Below are 24,113 nucleotides of genomic sequence, written 5' to 3' on the forward strand. Positions count from 1 at the left end.
ATGCCATGTGAGGCCATCCGCCTTGGCAGAGGAAGAAGTGGAACAGAGACAAATGTGGGAAGGGACCAGTTATCTACAGAGCAACAAGGCTGGGAAAGACCCAGGGAGGAACAGCAGCTGAGTGTGAGCTTGCAGAGAGGCTCCATTGTGAGAGGAGTCAGTGCCGGCCTAGGATTGGGTGGATCGGGATCGTGTGACATTAAAGATAGGGAGGAAATAACGCTGTTTCTTGTTTGTCCTGGCTCTTCCTGCTAACACAATCCAGCTGGGTCAAAGCCCTGAGGGGCACAATTGCCACTGCAAGCCTAATTTGAGCAGGCTATTACTACGCCCTTGTGGGGTCAGAGTCAAGCAGCTGTATGTGTACGTGGGGGGGAAGAAGGGTTAACATACAACCAGCCGTTTGCGCACACAGTCCTGGTTAACTGCGTGTACAGACTAGGCATGCAACTGCACATGCATTTTTGTATGTACACAATGGAGTGCCTGGAATATCACCTCCTTTGGGACTGAGTCCCACCGCTGGCGTGTGTCCGGCCTACTATGCTCTATAGCTCCTTGTCAATATCACAACAGCCAAGCCATTCGAGCCTCCCCTGCCCCTACCATGCATGAATCTCTTCTTACACCTCCCTGGACAGTTCCAGCCCCTTCAGTGACCTAGCAGCTTTGTACTGATGGGTGATTGAATGCACTTGGCAAGAACTAACTTGGGAGCAGTCAGGGGGACAAAGCCCCTCTCTGTGAAGCATTACCATCCCCGCGTGGCCCAGCAGGGGTTAACAGTGTGCCCCAGGCTCCTGTGAGCCCTCTTTGCTTTGGCTGTGTCTCTCCTCCATTCTGTGAGTCCTTAGCGAAAACACTGGCCAGTGCTGGAGCCAGAACAGACCCCAGCCGGACCCCACCTGACACAGCCTCCCAATGCTGACAATGCCCATTACCTATATCTGTGACATGTGTGAACCAGCTGCCCTTATGGCCTCTGCCAGTGGTATGTGCTGGTGGCCTAAGCCCTTAGTGCATGTCCACGGCCTGCATGCATGTGTGGCACCTGTGCATACGGCCTATGGCAATGCTGTGAGGCTGTGGCCTATGGCAATGCTGTGTGCTGGAACAGGCATTTTAAATGGAAGCGTTCAAGCCCTCTCCCTGTCCCAGAGGTGGGAATACAAAATATCCGTGGTGTGCCCCTCTGAGCGCTGCGCTGGGATGCTAGTGAAGGTCCTGCCTTGGCCTCCCATAGCCCCTTCCCCTCTGTGCTAACAGATCCCACTTTCCTGCCACCCCTGTGACCTGCTCCCCCATCACGCAAGCCCAGGAGAGCTGTGGCCCTGGGGCTGTCTGGGGGGGGACACACACCTTGCCAATGACATCGTTGCGGCTCAGCCTGTCCTTGTCCATGACGGTGATGATGATGGTCGTCTCTCGCAGCTTCTCGGTGGGGATGTCGAAGATGAAGGACTCGTTGAAGACTGGGTTCAGGCACCGCTTCATTACCACCGTCTTCTTCTTCTCCACTCTCTTGTCCTTGTACATCAGCCACACCTTGACGTAGGGGTCTGCCATGGAGAGGAGAGGTCAGACACAGTGCTCTTAGGCCAGGGCAGGGCTCAGTGCTGTTAGGCCAGGGCAGGGCTCTTCCCGCTTCTGCTCCTTAACTTGGCCTGTCCTCAGGTTTCCTGCCTCTCACGCCAGGGCCCTCTCTTTCAGCTGGTGGCCTGCAGCCTCCTGTTCAGTGCAGGAGAGAGGGATCTGTGGGGCAGCTCCCCTTTTCGCTGCAGGACGTGTTAGGGAGCTGAAACAGGCCAGGGGGACTCTTGAGTTCCTCCCACTGTGGGACAGAAGGGACTCAGAGCTGACTGTTCCCTCTGGAAGACAAAGGAGGACTCTCTCCCTGGTGTGGGACAGAGGGACTCCGGACAAGTTCCTCCCTGAGGAGAGGCAGAGGGCCCCAAGGTGAGGAAGAATAGATTGCAGTTATCCTGCACCTTACTACGCTGTGGCGAATGGCCCCTGCCAGTACCCCTGGCTCAGTACAGAAGAAGGGCCCTGATTGCCAGTACCTGAAGTCCCCCCGATGTCCATGGCTTTCAGATTCCGTGCTTTGATGATATTCACAATGATGGAGTTACCGGAAGGGTTGTAGCAAAGGGACAGGAGGAGTTCTCCCCGACTTCCCTGCAGAGAGGAGAGGTTGTTATAGACTGGCAGAACTCCCTGGGACACCAGCTAGCCTAGCTCAACCAGAGCACCTCGGCGGCCCTGTCCCCACAGAAACCACCTTTAAACATATTTATGGCTGTAACATGCTTTGCTTCTCCACCACATACGAAGAAGCTGGCTGTCTAGGGCTGGGGAATCTGTAGCATGGCTTCAGCTAGCACCGTTATTGGAAATAAATTCACATCCACATGGATCAGTGAAAGTATCCCGCAGCTGGTGCCAGCCCACGTGTTTGCAGTTGGCTCTAAACCATGGCCGAGAACTGTTTTCTGCTAGTAGAGTGTCTCCTACAGGATGCACAAGGCCTTAAACCCCTTCTCAGCTGACAGGGGGTAAGACCCCTAGGCCTTCGGATTCTGAATAAAGAGAAGATGCAGTCCCCAGGGCTGTCAATACTTCCCTTTTTTACCGGTACCAGATTCATGGGTCCATCACTGATTCATAGATTTTTAAGGCCAGAAGGAACCACTCTGCTCATTGTGTCTGACCTCCAGCATAGCACAGGCCGGAGACATGGCTCTCATCCCAGCCTCCAGGAGTGTTGCTGGGATAGTGGTAGATCCCTCTGGGTATCTCACAGTGGTGGGGGTTCAGGGATGTCCTCTCTGGGACCCTTGCTGTGGCAGCTTCAGGATGTCCTCTGGGAGCACTAGGCTGTTATAGTCACTGAGGCCAGCTAATAGCCACGTACACTAAGCCAGGGCATTACACACTGGCTAAGCCTCTCTCTGAACACAAAGCAAAGGCCTTACACTCCCATCGCTGCAGGGTTTCAGCTCCTTCCAGAATGTCTGCATCTGGGTCAGGTCCAACTTGTTGAGTGGAATGGACACCTCTCCGATGGGGTCATTGCGACTGAAGCGGTCATAGTCCAGAACCTGGAGATACAGCACCCGCTGCACCACCTTCTCGTATGGGAAACCTGCCAAGGAGACCAGAGCGGGAGGTGGCTACCCAGGAACGTGGCAACACGGCCAAGTCTGGCAGAGCCATTCCAGATCCATACACCTACTTAAACCCAGGTGGCATTCATGCAAAAGAGACCATCCCTGGCATGCATCTCTCTAGCCAGTTCTGGCTGGTGTATGTTGCTGGGATCGAACAGTCAGTGGAGAAGGGGCACTGGTTGGAGGGAGACACACTTTTCAGTAATTTTATGGCCTCTACTAATATCTGTGGTTACGAGTAATCAACCCTCATGCTTCATGACACCAGCTGGCCACTGGAATCCCACCCTTCACAAACATCTTCCACAATTGGCTGGGTGCATCGCAACTGACTGTGGAGGTGTTTCTGTGAGTGATCAGGTATTGACTGTTCACCAGAGGTTGGACCCAGATCAATGGTGTGATCTGATCCGGCAGGAGGTCAGATCCCAAGGGTGTGGTCTGATCGGGCCGGAGGCAGGACAGTCTGATATGGTTTAGCAGAAGCAGAGATAGTGGACCAGATAGGCCAGAGATGTGGCACACAAGGTGCGACGTACGACTAGTGTGACCAGTGGTTCAGTACGGGGAGGCAGGAGAGGGGATCACAGAGCTGATTGTCCATTGGGGTGGCTGTGGGGGTAGGTCACAGAATCCGATGCTGGAAGGACCAGGAGGCAGGACGTTTGGCCAGACAGGCCAGTGGCTCAATGTGGGGAGGTAGGAAAGGGTGTACTGGTGCTGACTGACCACGGTGCGATCCAGCATGGTGGAGAGAACAGTCGTGTGGAGAGATCAGCCTGGCAGGAGCAGGCTCACTGCTGCTCTAGATGGCTCACTTTGGGCTCCAGTCTGGCAAATCCTGCTTCCTACAGGGACTTGGACTCACTTTCTGTCTCTCTAGGTGTTCATATGGCCCTCGTCACCACAGTATCTGAGCGCTGGGAGGCACGAAGTGCTAACCCCATGCTAAAGACAGGGCCCAGAGGCACAGGGGAGAGGCAGTGACTTCCCAGGGTTAGCCGGGGGTCAATGGCTGAGCTGGGACTCGCTCCTGGCTCACGCCCTGTCTGCTGGCTCCTGCCGCCTACCTTCAAAGAGGAAGGTCTCATTCCAGTGCGGGTTCAAGTTCTTCCTCTTCACTTTGGTCTCCAGCTTGTTCTTTTTATCAGGCAGCAGGTAGATCTTGACAAAAGGGTCACTGGTGCCGCTGAAGTCCTTGGCCGGCAGCTCCTGAGCCTTCATGATCTTGACAGTCAGGGTGGATTCCTGGAAGTTGTAGCCGACGCTGAATTGGATTCGGCCTAGGTTCTCCCTGCTGGAGCTGTCGTGTCCCTCGTCATCCTCAGAGCCTGGGGAGAGCTGAGTGGGGACAGAGAATGGAGAGTCATCCTGGAGAACTCAGCATGGGGTGAGCACTATTGCCAGGGAGAAACCCAGAGATCTGTCTATCTACCTGTCACTTCACCCGCCTATCTATGATTTATGTTCAGTCTTTGAGCTCCTCCTCCTATAGCTGCCCTTCGCCCCACCCCCTCTCTCCCCCTCCTTCCCCAAGATGGGACCAGAGGAGGAGACTGGCCTGATTTCTCCCCATCAGGCAGCTCGGGACTCTACAGACCCAAGAGGCATCTCTAGTCGGGGCAGAGTGTAAATCTGCAGTGAGGAAGGGGGGCTGGAGGCTCCTGGGGAGGGGAGATCACAGCAGTGGGATGGGTAGCTCAGTCACTGGGTGGATGAGGCTGATTTCCATCTGCCTCTGAGGAATGTTACAATATTGCTTAAATAGTCAGGGCCAATCTGCAGCCGTGATGTGAGTGTAACGCAAAACACAGCATGGGCTGGGTGCACCTCTGGGGCTGTTCCCCATAAAGAGGTTTCTTAGGCGGCAGCTGCTGTTTCCAAAATGGCGGAGCTGGTCCTGTAGCTCAACCACTAGAAGCTCATGCTTTTAGACCAGGTTCAATCAGCTGCTGACCCAGCCAAGGAGAGGGAGAGAGGTGCAGTCGGTGAGAATGAAGCATGCTGGGTCAAGCTCTCCAAGGCAAGGCTCTGCCGATTATCAACCTGCTTCCTGATAATCAGCAAAACGCCCTGGGCTTTGATGGGGCCAGGTTCTGGTCTGGGAGTAGAGAAGGTGTCTATGGTCAGAAAGGGAGGTGAGTTTCTTCTGGAGCCCTCTGTGTGTCTGGACAGCTCTGCAGAGCTGGGCTAGTATTTCACGCCAGCGTCCAGCTCAGTGTCCTCAAAGAACAGTGGACAAAATCCCACCTTGCCTGAGAGAGGGCAAGTGCTGCCATGCATGGCTCAGGCACAAGAGCTGGCTGAGATGGCCACCCACCCAGCATGTGTGCTAGCCTGGTAGACCACCCCCCATGGAATGTGAGGCCAGCCTGCAGCTGGCACGGGAGCCCAGGAAACGCTATGCACAGGCCCCATCACACTGCTTGCACCAGAGAAGGAGCTTCTGACAGCCAACTAGCTGCATAGCCTGTCTCCCCTGCTGTCACCTCCCGACTGACCCTCTCAGCTTGGGACCCAGCACAGGCATGTCTGCTCAGGCTGGGGAAGAACTGGCACAGAGCTGTGGGCAGGCAGGGCCTGCTGGGGACAGGTGCTACATCAACACAGCAAATGAGTCTCTGCAGGCTGCCAGTGGGTTTGAACCCAGGATGGTCTGGACAAAAAGCACAGGCTTCTACCGTAGAATCATAGAATATCAGGGTTGGAAGGGACCTCAGGAGGTCATCTAGTCCAACCCCCTGCTCAAAGCAGGACCAATCCCCAATTAAATCATCCCAGCCAGGGCTTTGTCAAGCCTGAACTTAAAACCTTCTAAGGAAGGAGATTCCACCACCTCCCTAGGTAACGCATTCCAGTGTTTCACCACCCTCCTAGTGAAAAAGTTTTTCCAAATATCCTCCCCCACTGCAACTTGAGACCATTACTCCTTGTTCTGTCATCTGCTACCACTGAGAACAGTCTAGATCCATCCTCTTTGGAACCCCCTTTCAGGTAGTTGAAAGCAGCTGTCAAATCCCCCCCTCATTCTTCTCTTCCACAGACTAAACAATCCCAGTTCCCTCAACCTCTCCTCATAAGTCATGTGTTCCAGTCCCCTAATCATTTTTGTTGCCCTCCACTGGGCTCTTTTCCACATCCTTCTTGTTGTGTGGGGCCCAAAACTGGACACAGTACTCCAGATGAGGCCTCACCAATGTCGAATAGAGGGGAACGATCACGTCCCTCGATCTGCTGGCAATGCCCCTACTTATACAGCCCAAAATGCCATTGGCCTTCTTGGCAACAAGGGCACACTGTTGACTCATATCCAGCTTCTCGTCCACTGTCACCCCTAGGTCCTTTTCTGCAGAACTGCTGCCGAGCCATTCGGTCCCTAGTCTGTAGCGGTGCATGGGATTCTTCCGTCCTAAGTGCAGAACTCTGCACTTGTCCTTGTTGAACCTCATCAGATTTCTTTTGTCCCAATCCTCTAATTTGTCTAGGGCCCTCTGGATCCTATCCCTGCCCTCCAGCGTATCTACCTCTCCTCCCAGTTTAGTGTCATCTGCAAACTTGCTGAGGGTGCAATCCACACCATCCTCCAGATCATTTATGAAGATATTGAACAAAACCGGACCCAGGACCGACCCTTGGGGCACTCCACTTGATACCGGCTGCCAACTAGACATGGAGCCATTGATCACTACCCGTTGAGCCCGACAATCTAGCCAGCTTTCTATCCACCTTACAGTCCATTCATCCAGCCCATACTTCTTTAACTTGCTGGCAAGAATACTGTGGGAGACCGTGTCAAAAGCTTTGCTGAAGTCAAGGAACAACACGTCCACCGCTTTCCCCTCATCCACAGAGCCAGTTATACCATTTGAGATAAAGGACTGAACCAGCCAGCCAGCAGCAGTGGCATATTCATAAGCTCTGTGATTTAGCCTCCAGAGCACTTGGTTACTCCGCTTCCTGTCAGTGACGTGTGGCGCCAACTCGCTAGCCAGCAATCTACCCTGCTTGGCCTCAGCCCCCGGCTCACCCGCCCTGGCAATCGGCACTGCCTGCTTCTCATGGGCCTCTCCAAAATGCCCTGGCTTCTCCAGTACCAATCGCTAGCAGGAACGGAGCTCACGGGCCTCTGCACCGCAGCTCAACTCCCTCCGCTTGCTCTGCCTGCCCCATCTGGGCTCTTTGCGAGCATTTTCCCCAACCTCGGTCCATTGTCAGAGCATCAGCAGGCATCTCATCTAAATGTGCTCTTCCTGTGCTCAGGGCCCTTGCTTCTTATTAAACTCCAGCTTCCTTTCTATTATCTCTGCTCTGCTGCTGGCACAGAGGCCTATCCCACCCTGCTCCCTGCATTTCTTTAAGGCACATATGCATAGCTCCTGTGTTGGTCTCTTAGATGGGAGGCCTTCCAACTCTCCCAGCTCCCACGCTCCCCTTTGTACTCCCTGTTTTACTGCTCATAATAACGAATCATCGATTAATAATGACTATCTCAGTTGCACCACGGCTTCCCCCTGGTGGTGTGCAGGGGAATTATCATCACTCTGCTTTCACACGATACTGTATCGCTCCCCAGATCTCCCCATATTCCATGACGAAAAGCTTCCTTACGTTGGAGTTAAGGTTGAAAGTACACATCAATCTTTTCCAGGGAAATGGTCTTAAAAGGATGTTGTGGTTTAAACAAAACAAAACAAATCCCTAGAATGCCAGGAAAATCTAAATCCAAACAAACATCTGAAAGGTTGAAAATGTCAACAGTCAACAAAATGGCCTTTACTCCGACCTGTCCCTCCACACCCAGGGCATGTGCTGTACCAAACGCGCCTATTTTGCTGAGGACATTTTGCTGACACAGGCTGGGAATATCTTTGATCCTGAGTGGCCCAGATTGTGGTTTGGACTACAGAGCTGTGCAGCGGAGCGACTCTCCTTGCATCTCTGCATGTTACCCAGAGCTGGGGTCTGGGCAGGCAGGAGCGAGCAGTTGCTGCGTACATGGAATGGGTTTTCCCTCTATTCCCTGACCAGAGCAGCCTAGCCAGTACACGGGGTGTTGTAATTTGCAGCTGATCCAGGCCTGCAATTAATCACTACCTTGCAACGCAAGGGGGAAGCAGGGGAGGGACTGTAACACAGAGGGGTGTCTCTGAACTCTGATGCCCCCTGGGCATAGACGCCAACTCCATGGGTGCTCTGGGGCTCATGCACCCATGGAAAAAAAACCAGTGGGTGTTCAGCACCCACCAGCCACAGCTGTTCTTCGGTGCCACCGATCAGCTGTTTGGCGGCTGGGTAGAGGCACTTGAGGGAGAGCAGAGAGCACGGAGCGGATGGGACCTCAGGGGAGGGGAGTGGAGTGAGGGCGGGAAGAGGCGGAGCGAGGGCGTGGCCTTGGGGAGGGGATGAAATGGCGGGGGAGTTAAAAAAAAAAAGAACTAGATAAATCCATGCAGAATAAGTTCATCAAAAGCTATTAGCCAGGATGGTCAGGGATGCCACCCCATGCTCTGGGTGTCCTTACATAGGCTCCGACTCTGTGGGTGCTCCACCCACTGGCAGCCCCCCTATCAGCTCCCTCCCACCCCCTCAGTGTCTCCCGACCGCCAGCAGGCTCCGCGGATCAGCACCTCCCCCTTCTTCCCCGTGCCTGCTGCGGTCAGCTGTTTCGCAGCATTCAGGAGGCTCTGGGAGGGAGAGGGGAGGACCGAGGACGCGGCATGCTCGGGGGAGGGGGCAGATCTGGGTGGGAAGAGGTGGGGAGGGGATGGAGTCTTGGGGGAAGGGGTGGAGTGGGGGCCTGGGGCAGAGCTGGGGGTCGAGTACCCCCCACCGGCACTTCAGAAAGTCAGTGCCTGTGTGTCCTTAGGCCTCTGGCTGCCAGATGCTGGGACTGGACGACATGGGATGGATCACTCGATAATTACCCTGTTCTGTTCATTCCTTCTGTAGCATCTGGCACTGGCCAGTCTCAGAAGACAGGATACTGGGTTAGATGGGCCATCAGTATGACACAGTATGGCCGTTCTTATGTTCAAGTTCAAAGCACTTGCTAACCCTTATGCCCAATCTCAGCCACTAGTGCTCTGGCACAAGGCCTGGGAACTAGAAACTCTTTAATAAGGACTTTTGGCAGGGTGAGTTTTACATTCTGAAATGTTGTGTGTGTTCAGAGTTTCCCTCAGCCCTTGATGAATGGTACAGTGGCTTTGGGAGATACAAATCCACAGCACGGTTATGATGCTACATGTCTCTGCCGACTCCCAGGCAAGGGCAACAATTTCCAATTACAGATCTCCTGCCCCTCAGCACCTGGCCTCAAATCATATAATTTCTTTAAATGATTTAAAAGAATTTAGGATTTAAAAGAAATTCTAGTTTGGGGGCCTCCAGTCAGATATAACAAAGGGCCGAGCTCTCTCAAGCTGGAGGGCCACAGGTTTAATGTTAGTTTCCTGAATGGTTCTAACTAGAGGGGGCCGAAAATGGAATTTCCATCCCGTTGAAAGTTCTCAAATTTTGAAATTTGGTTTCACCCCCAATTGGGGCACAAAGAGTCAAAATCTTGGAATTTTCGGCAAAACGAAATATTTGGAAGTATCCCCTTTGAGTCTTGTCAAAACACGTTATTTCAACCAGGTCACGTTTCATTAATGGAATTAATACAAGATAAATGTAGAAATCTTTCAAAATTATCAATCTGTTTCAGGTCTCAAAAAATAAAATGAAATGAAAATTTCAATTAAAAATTAAACAAAAACGTTAATTTTGTTTCAAAATGTCCTGGCAAAAAATTTAGACTAAAATGAAATTTTCCTGCAAAACATGTTTTCATTGCATCCCTGGCAAGAAAAGTTTTTGGTCAGAACATTTTGGCCAGCTATACAAGTGGGTTTTAGATGCTTGGGTCTCCTGCCCCCCACTAACGGACACTCCAGTTCTGCTGCCCTCCCACCACCCGACCCCTCTCCATGGTCTCACACTTAGAAACACTGCAGTAGTCCAGCTGAAAATGCTTGTGAACTGTGCATCTAATGACTTATTATCCCACCAGCCTCTCCTGACTTAGCCAAAGGCACCAGTCCTCACCAAGGCCAACACAGACTAAAGCAAACATGGAGTTTCCAGACCGAGCTCTCTTTGGCTGAATCTGCACTCACAGAGCTGCTTCTAACTGAAGCCACAGGAAAGATCAGGTTTAAGCCCAGTCGGTTCAGTGTGTCCATGCTGCAGACTTGTTACAGTTTTCCCCATACCCACACTGTCCTCTAGGTATCTATCCCACTGTTCCCAAAAGCAGAGGCCTTTGGAAGATGTTGCAAGGCCAACGGTGCCATGAGGGACTGTTTGAAGGGAGGACTATTTGAACCATTTGAGTTACGCCAGCGACCTCCATTCACGCTGCCATCATCATGCTGCAGACTGAGACATTTCTTAGCCTGTCCCATCCTAGTGCTTCATGGCAGGAATGGGCACTGTTTAGGGCACTTTTGCGTGTTGATGGGAGGTATTTCACAAGCGAGGGGCCCAGGCTGCGCTCTGAATGGTGCCAGGCCTGGTCAGCCCAAAAAGCCTCCCCAAGAAATGAGGAAGACGTTAGTTCTTAAACCCTCACATCTCTCAGATGCCTTGCGCATTCTGCATCCAATATCCCACAGCTTTCTATGTGGGCCTCAGAGCAACGGCCTGGTACTAAGGAAGGAGAAGTTCAGGCTGAGATGTTGGAAGCAAGGTTCTTAATGGGTAGGGTAGAAACCACAATGGGAACAGACCCATTAAATCTCCTTCTGGCCAGTGCAGGAGCTTCCCTTCAGGGCACCTAATAGTGCTTTGTACTAGTTTCTAAAGAACTAGCTGGTTTCTAGACGACTCCAGAGATAAGACTTCCACCCCTGCCCTGGGAGCAGTGTGGGGTGGGCTGGCCTGGTGGTCAACATGGTGCTCAGGAACCAGAGGCCAATGGGCAGGTCTGAAGGCAGGAGCCAGGTGTTAGAGCTGAAAATTGAAGTCAGCAGGGACAGGAAACAGGAGCTGAAGCCAAAGGCCAGTGTTGCGTCAGAAGCCAAAGAGTCATAGCCCATGGTTGGAGCCGGAGCAGTCAGAAACCAGGGCAACGGAGTCCAGGGACTGGAAGGAGGCTAAGGGCAGGAGCTGGGAACAGGACAGGGTCAGAGTATAGAATTGGGGACGAGGCTGGGACAGCAGGTAGGAGACGGCAGGCTCTGTAGCAGCAGCAAGCCAGGAGCCACCTTTTTGCATAGACAACTTCCTTGGTCTCTTTCTGGCTTAAATAGTGTATGTGGCTCAATCAGGGACTCCAGAACTCATCCAATCCGGTCCCTGGGGGCGGTACCTTTAATGGAGCATATGCCTTTCAGGCTCCTAGTTCTCCAGTAACTAGTAGAGCTGTTGAGTGGTGTTGTGGATGTGGCCGCAGCCTGAAGGCCTGGACTCAGGACCTTGGATCCTCCCACTGACAGGCCTCACTGTTAGGAAGTATGAGCCACCATGTGGCCAACCAGGGAGGAGGTGGAGGCGCCATGGCTGTGCAGATGCAGGATGGAGAAGTCATTAGTGGGGATGAACCGGGGAGGGTAGGGGGAGTGTGTGTAGATGAGCCAGCTGATCTGTAGTAGCTCTGTCCAGATTGCTGTGATTCCTGATCTGGCTGAACCGAGAGGCCTTGCGGGTGCTGGTGGCTCTGCACTCCTCCATTAATGATGAAAGCCCCTTTCCGCCTCTGGCTTCTCCGGATCCACTGGGAGCCTGAGTCACACAGACAGAGCAGAAGGCTTGGTGCTGTGGCTTGCGGCCCAGGGACTGTTGGGAGGGCTGGCCGGGGCTCCCCTTGAGGAATGGGGGAAGAAATAAGAGAAGAGATGCAGACACACAAGGAGGGCAGCACATGCCTCTGCTCCATTATGGGTAGTGACGCCACCAGCTGCAAGCCACTCCATCAGCACAAGGGCAGCCTGGAGGAAGCTGGAGCCATTGGCCCAAAGCAGATGCGGAGGGCTTACCTGGGAAGTCCCTGGGGACTGGGCAGAGGGAGGCCTGCATTGGCACATAGCTGAGCAGATGTGTGTGCTGTTCGTGCCATACTATGCCCAAGGAGAAACCTTCCTGGCATCTTGTCAGCAAGGGGAAATGTGGAGCACAGCCTGAGCACTGCCACCAGAAACAGGCATTGCAGGCCCCTTCGAGACAGGCTGCTCTCCTTCCTGCAGAGCTCTCAGCTCAGCTAGCCACCTCAGCGAGAGGTAGAGGAGCTGCCGGTGAGCGGAGCACCAGGAAAATCTCAGGCCATGGCTCTGACTGAAGCAAGACTCGGGGGCAGCTCTGGTTAATTTATCAGCACGTCGCCACGCACAGAGACTCCAGGCCCCGTCACCTCAAGTGTTGATGCTGAGGTCCCTCCTCTGCATGTGGCCCTCATGTCTCTGTGGGCGTGTGCATGGCCCTGGGACAGGATATCCATGTCTAGTCGCAGGCATGGGCTCCCGGATCTCAAAGAACAAATCCCTTCATCCTCCAGGCTTTGAGGGGTGTTAGGGGCTGGCCTTTCACTCCTGGCTGACTCTCCTGGATACACAGCATGGAATCAGGGGCACACCCACATCCACGATGAAGGAGCAATCCCCTCTGCATCTTGCCAGGACCTAGCTGGGCTCTTCCCTTTGTCCCCATACCCGGAGCCCCCTGTGCTTGTAGCACTCTATGGCAATCCTGTCTCTGTCAGCGGAGACACCTCTGCGAGGAACTGGGGAGTGGAACTCTTCCCACTACGTTTAGACAACTAGATAATATCTTATGGATTCCCGGGCCTGTGGCTTCATTGTTGTCCAGGCAGCTGTCAGAGGGGATCAGCCTCTCTCTCTGTCACCGGCATCTCCTGGCTCCGCTCCACACACTCACTTCCCTAGGGTCGGGAGCTCCAATTAGCCAAATCCTTCCTGACAGCCTGCCTGTCACAGCACTGCAGCCATCTCCCCAGAACCAATCCGATGGCCCAGACTGCGTCTCGTCGTGGGCAGCCCTGGGATAGCTTGGCCTCCTCGACCCAACACAATGGAGGTACTGGGACCTGGCAGAGGACGGGACCCTCACGCATATAGCGGCTAATGGCAAGGGCGTATGGCCTGAGTGCCTGAGACAGAAGGGGGCTGAGCAGGGAGAGAGAGGAGTAACATACCCGGCTATCTATGGGGAGGGATTTCCACGCTGTACTGTCTATCAGGGAGTTGGGAAGAGACAACTAAAGGCCCCCAAACCCAGCTGGGATGAAGCTCTTCAACATCCCTAAATAAAGGCTCAAGAGCAAATGATGGGGCGGTGGGAGATGATAATGGCTGGTGCTAGTGGAGTTCCTCATGTGTGAGAACCGTTGAGAGAAGGGCAGAAGGGCCAGGTCTCTCCTGTGCTCCACTGACAGTCCCCAGATGCTCCAAACATGGGACCTCCTGACACCCACCAGGCCCTTGTGAGGCAGCATTTGACATGCGCCCCTTGACAGCCCCACTCGCTGTCTGTCTGACTCAGCTCCACATTTGTGGTTTCGCTCGGTCATGTCAGTCCGGGGGGCATACACTGCCTCCCCAGACACTCACCTGCGAGGACTGGATCTCAACCCCTTCTCTGCTGGGGCTCCTGTGGTACCATCGGCCGGGACCGGTGCTCCTGCAGGGCAATGGCATTGCGTCCCAGCAGGGGCTCAGGGCAGCACAGGAGCTATCGAGGAGCCAGTCGGTTCAGATTTGTCACAGACTGATGCTGCCTTAGGAAGCTGTCCAACCATCTCCTCCACTGGATGTCCCACCCCCCATCCCTCCCCCCACACGAGTGCTTAGAGAGCTGTTGGATGGATGAACGCCCCCCGCCCCCAGTGCATTAGGGACCCACTGGTCACGCCTCCCTGCCACCACACACTAGTGCATTAGAGATACAAGGTTACACCTGCATTGCCACCAGAGTGTGACTGCAGCTCAAGCACACGTACCCGAGCAAGGTTTAATCCAGCTAGCCTGGGTGCCGGAGTAGCAGAGCTGCAGCAGCCCGTGTTGCAACCTGGGCTAGCCCCGCGAGTAATTACCCAGGGGTCTGGACAGGCTGGTACGGCCCATGGTGAAGCCCTTGCTACTGCTGTTTCACTGCGCCAGGACGCACACTAGCTAGATCACCACTACCCTGGTTAGGGTTACATGGGCTGCAACCAAGTGTAGACATACCCTCAGAAGCAGAGCTGGTCAAAACACGGCCCGTGGAAAGCTTTCCCTCGGAAAACACTGATCCAGTGAAGCCAAACCGTTCTGTTATGTTGAAATTTACGAGGGGAGATTATCAAAGCTTTTCACTTTGATGGCATCATTTCAGCTGGTACATTGTAACACTGAAGTCCCAGTGAAACTACATTTCCATAACGTTCTTTCAGTGTGTCTCACATGAAGGGTCTCTGACTCTTCGTTCTGTGGTGAATTCTGACTTGTCACTCCGAAGCGGGAGGAATGGAAATCTTGAGATGTCAGATGGAGCCGAAGTTCCCTTTCCTGACCAGCTCTGCTCAGAAGCAAAGAATGCAGGACGTGTCCCATTTCTTGCCATCCACCCGAGCAGCACACTTTTCCAGGAGCCAGCGGGAGCTGAGCAGGGAGGCAGCCAGTGAGACTGCTCTAGCTTTTTCGAGTGTTGCTCAAAATACACCTCTGAGGACACATCATCAGACCCCTTGGGACGCCTAGTCAGGTCATCGCGTAGGTCCCTCCCTGGGTCACTCAGAGGGCAGCTTGCTGGGTTGCTTGGGGTCCTCCTGGGGTCATTTGGAGGACACTGTGTCAGGTCATTAGCTCATGTTCCACCAGCCTTGGAAGCGAGTTGTGCAGGGTAAGGAATCTAGCACAGACTCATTCAGGGGTCCCAGCAGCAGCTACCCTGATCTGCCTGAGACGAATCCCCAGGGCCCTCGCATTCTGCCCTTCCCCAAGCCAACCGCTGAGGAGGGCACAAAAAGACACACATGGAGCATTAGGAAGAAGGCGAAACCCAGGCATTGCCTTGGGGCGTTTTGCTGCCCTGCCTATATGGAAGAACTGAGCCTGAGCCTGCCCTGAAAAGCGATTGAGCCAAATTCTCAGCTGGTGCATATCAACGCCGATGGAGACCAGCTGAGAATCTGGCCCCTCATCTCCTGCGTCCTTGGGACAAAGCAGGGAGTTAAGTGGCAAAACAGTTTTGTTTTCCTGTCCTTCTGCTGGTCTCCCTCTCTGCAATCCTGTTATGTAGCTGGGTAACGTGTCTGGGGAAGGATAGAGCGTGTACGAGACACGGCACAGTATTGTTAGCTCCAGCTGCGGTAATTACATTCCGTCTCCCCCGCACATGTCCCTGCCAGGGGTGCAGGGAGACAACTGTCTAGGGGAACCTGAGCAATGTGAATTTCGAGCGGGGGAGGAGAGTGTTTAAAGGGGGCTAGGTAGGAGCAATGGGGTGACACTGATGAGCAGTGATAGTCTCCTAATGGCAAGGGGTTAGGGTGTGGCAGAGTCTCCCCAAAGGCAGTGGTGGAAGCAGGGAATGACTGTGTGTTGTCCAGGGAGGGGCAGGGTAGGTGTATTCCAGCCAGGTCCTCACAAGCCTTGTTTATCTCTCATTTCTACAAAGCTTCCCCTCAGCGGTACCCTGGCTATCTTAGCACGGACTCCAGAGCTGTGGGGCTTCTGCTCAGCAGTGCTCTGTCTATGCCAGCACGGACTCCAGAGCTGTAAGCTTCCCCTCAGCAGTGCCCTGTCTATGTCAGCATGGACTCCAGAGCTGTGAGCTTCTGCTCAGCAGCGCCCTGTCTATGTCAGCATGGACTCCAGAGCTGTGGGGCTTCTGCTCAGCAGCGCCCTGTCTATGTCAGCATGGACTCCAGAGCTGTGAGCTTCTGCTCAGCAGTGCCCTGTCTATGTCAGCATGGACTCCAGAGCTGTGAGCTTCTGCTCAGCAGTGCTCTGTCTATGCCAGCACGGACTCCAGAGCTGTAAGCTTCCCCTCAGCAGTGCCCTGTCTATGTCAGCATGGACTCCAGAGCTGTGGGGCTTCTGCTCAGCAGCGCCCTGTCTATGTCAGCATGGACTCCAGAGCTGTGAGCTTCTGCTCAGCAGTGCTCTGTCTATGCCAGCACGGACTCCAGAGCTGTAAGCTTCCCCTCAGCAGTGCCCTGTCTATGTCAGCATGGACTCCAGAGCTGTGAGCTTCTGCTCAGCAGCGCCCTGTCTATGTCAGCACAGACTCCAGAGCTGTAAGCTTCCCCTCAGCAGTGCCCTGTCTATGCCAGCATGGACTCCAGTGCTGTGAGCTTCCCCTCAGCAGTGCTCTGTCTATGCCAGCATGGACTTCAGTGCTGTGAGCTTCCCCTCAGCAGTGCCCTGTCTATGTCAGCACAGACTCCAGAGCTGTAAGCTTCCCCTCAGCAGTGCCCTGTCTATGCCAGCATGGACTCCAGTGCTGTGAGCTTCCCCTCAGCAGTGCTCTGTCTATGCCAGCATGGACTCCAGTGCTGTGAGCTTCCCCTCAGCAGTGCCCTGTCTATGTCAGCATGGACTCCAGAGCTGTGAGCTTCTGCTCAGCAGTGCCCTGTCTATGTCAGCATGGACTCCAGAGCTGTGGGGCTTCTGCTCAGCAGCGCCCTGTCTATGTCAGCATGGACTCCAGAGCTGTGAGCTTCTGCTCAGCAGTGCTCTGTCTATGCCAGCACGGACTCCAGAGCTGTAAGCTTCCCCTCAGCAGTGCCCTGTCTATGTCAGCATGGACTCCAGAGCTGTGAGCTTCTGCTCAGCAGCGCCCTGTCTATGTCAGCACAGACTCCAGAGCTGTAAGCTTCCCCTCAGCAGTGCCCTGTCTATGCCAGCATGGACTCCAGTGCTGTGAGCTTCCCCTCAGCAGTGCTCTGTCTATGCCAGCATGGACTTCAGTGCTGTGAGCTTCCCCTCAGCAGTGCCCTGTCTATTCCTGTATGGTGCCAGCCATGTGAGCTTCCTCAGAGCAGTGCCTTTGTCAATGATGGCTCAGATCAGGCTCTTGGTAGGTCTATGGGAATCTGTTTGTTGTGGGTCTGGAAGGCCAAGTGTTGGCGCTATGTGTCTTGCTCATGACCTGGAATGGATAGGAGGACCTCCAGAGCCAAGGTGTGAGTCTCCACAGCTTGAGCTAAAGAGCTAAACTCCTCCCCTGTGTTGGCCAGGCGGTGGGAGGAAGGCATACCACACTGAGCAGTGGGCTTCAGGCAAGCAATGCTGCTGAGCGGGCCGGGCCCCCTGAGGAACAGCCTGAGGGTGCTGGGGAGCTGAGAGAGCAGGGTGCCACCATCCTACAGCCCCGTACAGAGCAGCTTCCCTCCCCGTTGCAGGGCTGGCAGGCTGAGCCACCCAGCGGGATTCTCTCTCCTCCATCTAGAGAGGCTGGGTCAGGGAGCAGTGAATGGAAGGTAGAGGGGCTGCCAAGCAGGAGCCAGGGCTGGAGGGTCAGAGACTCAGAGGGGTTAGTGAGCTGCCTGCTGCGGGAAAGAAGACTGCCTGAGAGGGAGCGGGAGGCAGAGGGTAGCAGGGGAAGGGCAGCAGGGCAAGAGGAGTAGGGGAATGAAGGGAGGGGAAGGAGGGGAGGAAAAGGGGGCTAGAGGAAGATGGGAGGGGAGGGGAGGGGAGAAGAGGGGCGGGGGGCTGAAGGGGGAGGGGAGGGGAGGGGCTGGAGGAATAGGGGAGTGGAAGGGAGGAGCAGGAGGGTGTAGAAGGGAGGGGCAGGAGGAATAAGGGAGGGAAAGGGGGCTGGAGGAAGATGGGAGGGGAGGGGAAGGGAAGGGGGCTGGAAGAGTGGGGATGGGAGGGGCAGGAGAGTGTGGAGGGGCGGGGCAGGGGGCTGGAGGAGTAGGGGAGTGGAAGTCAGTAGGGGAGGGGCAGGAGGGGCGTGGAGGGGAAGGGGCTGGAGTGGGAGGGGATGGAAGGAGGACGTGGAGGGGAGGGGCAGAGGGATGGAGGAGTAGGGGAGGAGAGCAGAGGGGCAGGAGTGGAGGGGCAGGGGGCTGGAGAAGTAGGGGAGGGGGAGGGGAAGGGCAGGAGAGTGTGGAGGGGAGGGGCAGGGGACTGGAGGAGCAGGGGAGTGGAATTGAGTAGGGGAGGGGCTGAAGCGGGAGGGGAGGGCAGGAGGGGCGGGGGGGGGCTGGAGCGGGGTGGGAGGGAAGGAGGGCGTGAAGGGGAAGGGGGCTGGCCGAGTAGGGGAGGGCAGGAGGGTGGGGAGGGGAGGGGAGGGTAGGGGGCTGGAGAAGGAGGGGAGGGGAGGGGCAGAAGAGTGTGGAGGGGCAGGGGGCTGGAGGAGTAGGGGAGTGGAGGGGAAGGGCAGAGGGCTGGAGGAGTAGGGGAGGGGAGCTGAGGGGCAGGAGGGGAGGGCAGGAGGGCGTGGAGGGGAGGGGAGGGGCAGGGGGCTGGAGAAGTAGGGGAGTGGAGGGAGGCACAGGAGGAGTAGGGCATGTGCGGTGGAGGGGGGCAGGGGAGGGCAGGGCATGGGGAGCACAGGAGGAGAGAGGCCACTAGTTGCTAAAGCAGGACACATTGTCCGAGGTGTCTCTGTGCCCAGGCAGAGGGCCCTGCCCCGTACCATGCTGCAGGGGCTGGCCTGAGCGTGGGGCCAGGGTAGGGGGTGGGAGATGCAGGCTGCCACTCAGGGCCCTGCCATGGCCTGTGAGGTTTGGGTGACTCGGTGGCAGCCCATGGCCTGGCTGTGCATCTTCCTACAGGGCAGGTGCGCTTGGCGGTGGCCCAGCAGTTCATTAGCTCCTGCCTCTGACCCCACCAGTGTGTTTAACACGAGTGAGCCAGTTCCTGCAGGGGGAGACACTAGGGGACCAAGTAGGGGCTCCTTGCTGGGCCCAGAGGCCTCCCCCAGGGCTGGTGCACCCGGGCAGGCTGGTACGTAGGCAGCCAGCGCGTATGTGGGTGGGCCGGTAGGACACGTGTGACCCTGTGGGTATGTGTCCAGGCCAGGAGGCTCTGGGTGTGAATGTCCCTGCACTGGGCGTATGTGCGCCCCCGTGTGCATTAGCCTGGCTTGGGGGTGGAGGGGGACGGATGACTGGCTAGAGCGTGGCTCTGTGCTTTGCGTGTGTGCGTTGCTGTATGTCTGTGGGCTATGGCCAGTTGCATGTCTCTGCTGCGTGTGGAGGTAATTCTCCCACATCCTGCGGGGTTCAGTCCCCACCCCAGGGTCCCCAGGCTTTAAGGGGAAGCGTATCCGTTTCCTCGACCACACGGTCTCTCTTCCCTGCCCTGCAGCTGAGCTCCTCCCCCTCTGCCCAAGCCTGCCACGGAAGCTGAGCTGCCGGTCCCAGAGCCCCGGGAGTGGTGGCTGGACTGAACTGTGTGACTGAGGGCCCCAGCAGTGGCACTGGCCTGTGGGAAGCACCCTCCCTAGCGCCTCCCATGCTTGGGGGAGGTGGGATCCAGGCCCCTGGCTGCCTGCTGGAGCCTCTCCCCCGGCAGTAGGTGGTAATGTGCCATACCCCACGGTGGGCCCAGCTAAGTGACCCAGGCGAGCAGAGTGCCCCACCTTCTTACATCTCAGCAGGGATGTTTTAAAGGGCAAATATAGCCCAGGCAAGGGTGCTGGATTGGCCCCTGGCTCTGAGCTGGGCAGCTCTGGCCTCACTCCACGCACACGGGACCTAAGCAAGGAGCAGGGTCTCAGCCTCACGGTGTGGTGCGTTGATCCAGGAGGATGGACGCTCCCAGCTCCTCCTCTCCCACTGCCTGGTCCAGGCCTAGGCGCTGGGGTCTCCTCGGCAGAGTGGAGGGAGCAGTTCTGGTTGCCTGGGCCAAGGAGCCTGGGCTCCCAAGCCCTGGCCATGCAGCTAGGGGTGGGGAGCAGCCAGTCTGTCCTTCCCACTCTCTGCAGAGGCATGCTCATCCCATATCCCCTGGATGGGTGGTCCCAGCCTGTGGGGCGGGTCTCACTCTCATGCTGCAGTGCGGAGGGGCATGAGGATTGCTTTCTGGCTCACCGCTCTTATCTCTGCCCTGCGCCCCAGTTCAGGGAGCAGCTGCTTGTCACTGACACCGCTCTTCCCAGATGTGCCACAAGGGGGCGCCACATGATGCCACAATGTCCATGAGGAGAAGCAGAGGCCATTCTTCTAGCTCCGGATCGACAAGACAGTTTGTGAGTTTGGGATGGCACCGGGGGTGCGGTGGGGGTAACGTCTCTGCCCCGCTGGGCTGGTGCCATCACTACAGCCCTGATCCTGAGCCCACTGATGCTCGTGGCCAAGCTCCCACGGGCTTGAATGGTGCAGAATCAGGGCCCAGTGAGGATCACCCCCAAGGGCAGGTCTTGGGTTTGAGCCCATCTCTCTTTAGCCCCCAGCAAGAGGGTCACTCGGCCCAAGGTCACACAGGGGGAAAGAGCCAACTGTGTGCAAATTCCCTCCTGAGCAGGGCAGCGTGGACCCCTCTCTCTGACCCTTTCCCCTCTTAAACAAAGGCAGAAAAGCCCCACTGAACCATGGCTGCGATCAGGGCCCCGTTATGCCAGGTGCTGCACAGAGATAACCAGAGACAGACCCTGGCCCGGCTGCGATCAGGGCCCCGTTATGCCGGGTGCTGCATGGACACAGCCAGAGACAGTCCTTGTGCCACCTGAGACCAGGGCCCCATTGTGCTGGGTGCTGTATATACCACCCTGTCCCGGCTCAAAACTGTTGACAGTCTAACTAGTCCCAACAGACAAAGGAAGGATCACTGCCCCGCACCCCGTTTTGCAGATGTTTAACTGAGGCCCGTAGAGACTGAGTGAGTTACCCAGGTCTCTGGCAGAGCTAGGAACTGAATGCAGAGCTCTGGAGACCCAGGCCAGCGCCTCACTCACAAGCCTACCTTTCTCTGGTTACGCTGCCTTCCCTTCTGCAATGCACTATTCAGAGCCTCGCTCCTCTAGCCCACTCGTGTCCAAGCTATATCATTTAGGCCCCATTTCTCACAAATGGTCACTGATTTTTAGATGCCTCCAGGTTTCTAACTGGGCACTCAAAATCAGGGGCCAGCATAGAGAAATGTTGGCCTGAGCTCCCTTAGGGCCTGATCCAAACTCCATTGAGTCTCTGAGTGACTTCAGTGGCTTTTGGATCAGGCCCTGTTCTCGCCCTGCACCGCAATCCCCATTGCTCCTCTCTGCTCAGCACTGCCTCGGGACGGAGGTTCCCTGAGCAGCACCCAGCGTTCTAGCTGTTGTCTCCCCACAGCTGGCTCAGTGACATGAATGCCCTGAAATCTACTTGGCATTGCAAGCTCCTAAAGCAGGTGTCCTGTCTCACCCCCCATCCCCAGCCACTCCCCAGGCTCCCCACCAATGTTCCCTCTAATTTTTTCCATCCATGTGCGGAATGCATTTTGTTATGTGCACCATAGCGAGGTAATGTGCAGATGTGCGCCACCAGTAGAAACAAAAAACCTAGCTATAATATATATATTTTAAAAGTTACCATAGGGATAATTACTCTAGCCAGGACAGGTCAGGCATTTTAGAACTTAGTACTCAAAGAATTAAATTTAAGCATAAAAGAGAAATAAAATTATGAAATGCACAGACCAGTCAAAACACTAAAACAACACACTTTGAAAGTGTTTCAGAGTAGCAGCCGTGTTAGTCTGTATCCGCAAAAAGAAAAGGAGGACTTGTGGCACCTTAGAGACTAACTAATTTATTTGAGCATAAGCTTTCGTGTAGCTCACAAAAGCTTATGCTCAGATAAATTTGTTAGTCTCTAAGGTGTCACAAGTATGCTTTGAAAGAAGTATCAAGTTACAACAACAATAATACAAGTATGTGTTGGGAGGTGGGTGTGAAAACTGTGTGTGTGTGTGTGTGTGTGTGTGTGTGTGAGTGCTTTGTTCCAGGTGAGCCTTGAGTGGGCCTGACTGTTATAAAAAGCCAGTCAGCTGTGAACCAGCTGAGCGGCGAACAGAGGGAGCTTGCCTGGGAGTTCGTCCGGGGAGAGCCACTGAGGCTTACATCTTGCCGGCTTCTCTGAGTAGTTTTTACAACTCCTGAGGAAGCTCGTAGAAGGAAGGTAATTTGGATGGGGAGTGTTCAGCTGTTGTGACCTGCACTGGATGTGCCATGTTTGTCTTTCTTCCACAGGACAGAAAGAAGCGACTTTGTCTGTACAAAGTGCAAGCCCTGGTCTCCATATTGGAAGAGAAGGTTCAAGGTCTGGAGAAACAAGTATCGACCCTGTGTTGCATAAGAGAAACTGAAGATTTCCTGGACAGACGTCAGGATATGCTTCTACGGGCACAATGTTCGGAAGATTCAGAGCAGGCTGTGCAGCGGGGACAGGAGGACGGTGAAGAAATTTGGCAACATGTGACCCCCAGAAGAAGAAAGGGGAGCGTCCATGTACCAGCAGCGCAGATACAGGTAAGCAACCGTTTTCGTGTTCTCTCCACAGGTACTAATGCGGAGAGTGGACTAGATGATACATCTGAGGGAAGGAAACAGAAGGAGACTCCGCCGATTGGAAGGCATGAGATTCACTGTCCTCGGGAAGGGGGTTCCACGACCGCCGCTCCCAAGAGAAGGACGCGGGTGGTGGTGGTTGGGGACTCTCTCCTCAGGGGGACTGAGTCATCTATCTGCTGCCCTGACCGAGAAAACCGAGAAGTCTGCTGCTTGCCAGGAGCTAGGATTTACGATGTGACGGAGAGACTGCCGAGACTCATCAAGCCCTCGGATCACTACTGCTTCCTGCTTCTCCACGTGGGCACCAATGATACTGCCAAGAATGACCTTGAGCGGATCACTGCGGACTACGTGGCACTCGGAAGAAAGATAAAGGAATTTGAGGCGCAAGTGGTGTTTTCGTCCATCCTCCCCGTAGAAGGAAAAGGTCTGGGTAGAGACCGTCGAATCGTGGAAGTCAACAACTGGCTACGCAGGTGGTGTCGGAGAGAAGACTTTGGATTTTTTGACCATGGGATGGTGTTCCAAGAAGAAGGCGTGCTAGGCAGAGATGGGCTCCACCTAACAAAGAGAGGGAAGAGCATCTTCGCAAGCAGGCTGGCTAACCTAGTGAGGAGGGCTTTAAACTAGGTTCACCGGGGGAAGGAGACCAAAGCCCTGAGGTAAGTGGGGACATGGGATACCGGGAGGAAGCACGAGCAGGAGAACATGAAAGGGGAGGGCTCCTGCCTCATACTAAGAAAGCAGGACGGTCAGCGAGTTATCTCAAGTGCCTATACGCAAATGCAAGAAGCCTTGGAAACAAGCAGGGAGAACTGGAAGTCCTGGCACAGTCAAGGAATTATGATGTGACTGGAATAACTGAGACTTGGTGGGATAACTCACATGACTGGAGTATTGTCATGGATGGATATAAACTGTTCAGGAAGGACAGGCAGGGCAGAAAAGGTGGGGGAGTTACATTGTATGTAAGAGAGCAGTATGACTGCTCAGAGCTCCGCTATGAAACTGCAGAAAAACCTGAGTGTCTCTGGATTAAGTTTAGAAGCGTGAGCAACAAGGGTGATGTCGTGGTGGGAGTCTGTATAGACCACCGGATCAGGAGGATGAGGTGGACAAGGCTTTCTCCCGGCAACTCACGGAAGTTACTAGATCGCAGGCCCTGGTTCTCATGGGAGACTTCAATCACCCTGATATCTGCTGGGAGAGCAATACAGCGGTGCACAGACAATCCAGGAAGTTTTTGGAAAGGGTAGGGGACAATTTCCTGGTGCAAGTGCTGGAGGAACCAACTAGGGGCAGAGCTCTTCTTGACCTGCTTCTTACAAACTGGGAAGAATTAGTAGGGGAAGCAAAAGTGGATGGGAACCTGGGAGGCAGTGACCATGAGATGGTCGAGTTCAGGATCCTGACACGGAAGAAAGGAGAGCAGCAGAATACGGACCCTGGACTTTAGAAAAGCAGACT

At 55.0% G+C, this 24,113-nt stretch overlaps 1 protein-coding gene across 8 annotated transcripts in view; it reads right to left on the reverse strand.

Moving 5' to 3' along the window:
* The window catches only part of SYT7 (synaptotagmin 7), a 176,026-nt gene that overhangs the window by 18,277 nt on the left and 133,636 nt on the right, over positions 1 to 24,113 (reverse strand). For all 8 annotated transcript variants that reach the window (XM_073346935.2, XM_073346937.2, XM_073346934.2 and 5 more), the window contains 4 exons: positions 4,241 to 4,511; positions 2,976 to 3,145; positions 2,064 to 2,178; positions 1,360 to 1,559 (listed from right to left, as the gene is read on the reverse strand). In XM_073346935.2, the coding sequence (XP_073203036.1) occupies positions 1,360 to 1,559; positions 2,064 to 2,178; positions 2,976 to 3,145; positions 4,241 to 4,511 (756 nt within the window). The remainder of the gene's footprint in view (positions 1 to 1,359; positions 1,560 to 2,063; positions 2,179 to 2,975; positions 3,146 to 4,240; positions 4,512 to 24,113) is intronic.

Source organism: Lepidochelys kempii, chromosome 6, assembly GCF_965140285.1.
Source record: "Lepidochelys kempii isolate rLepKem1 chromosome 6, rLepKem1.hap1, whole genome shotgun sequence".
In the NCBI taxonomy this organism is placed as follows: Eukaryota; Metazoa; Chordata; order Testudines; family Cheloniidae; genus Lepidochelys; species Lepidochelys kempii.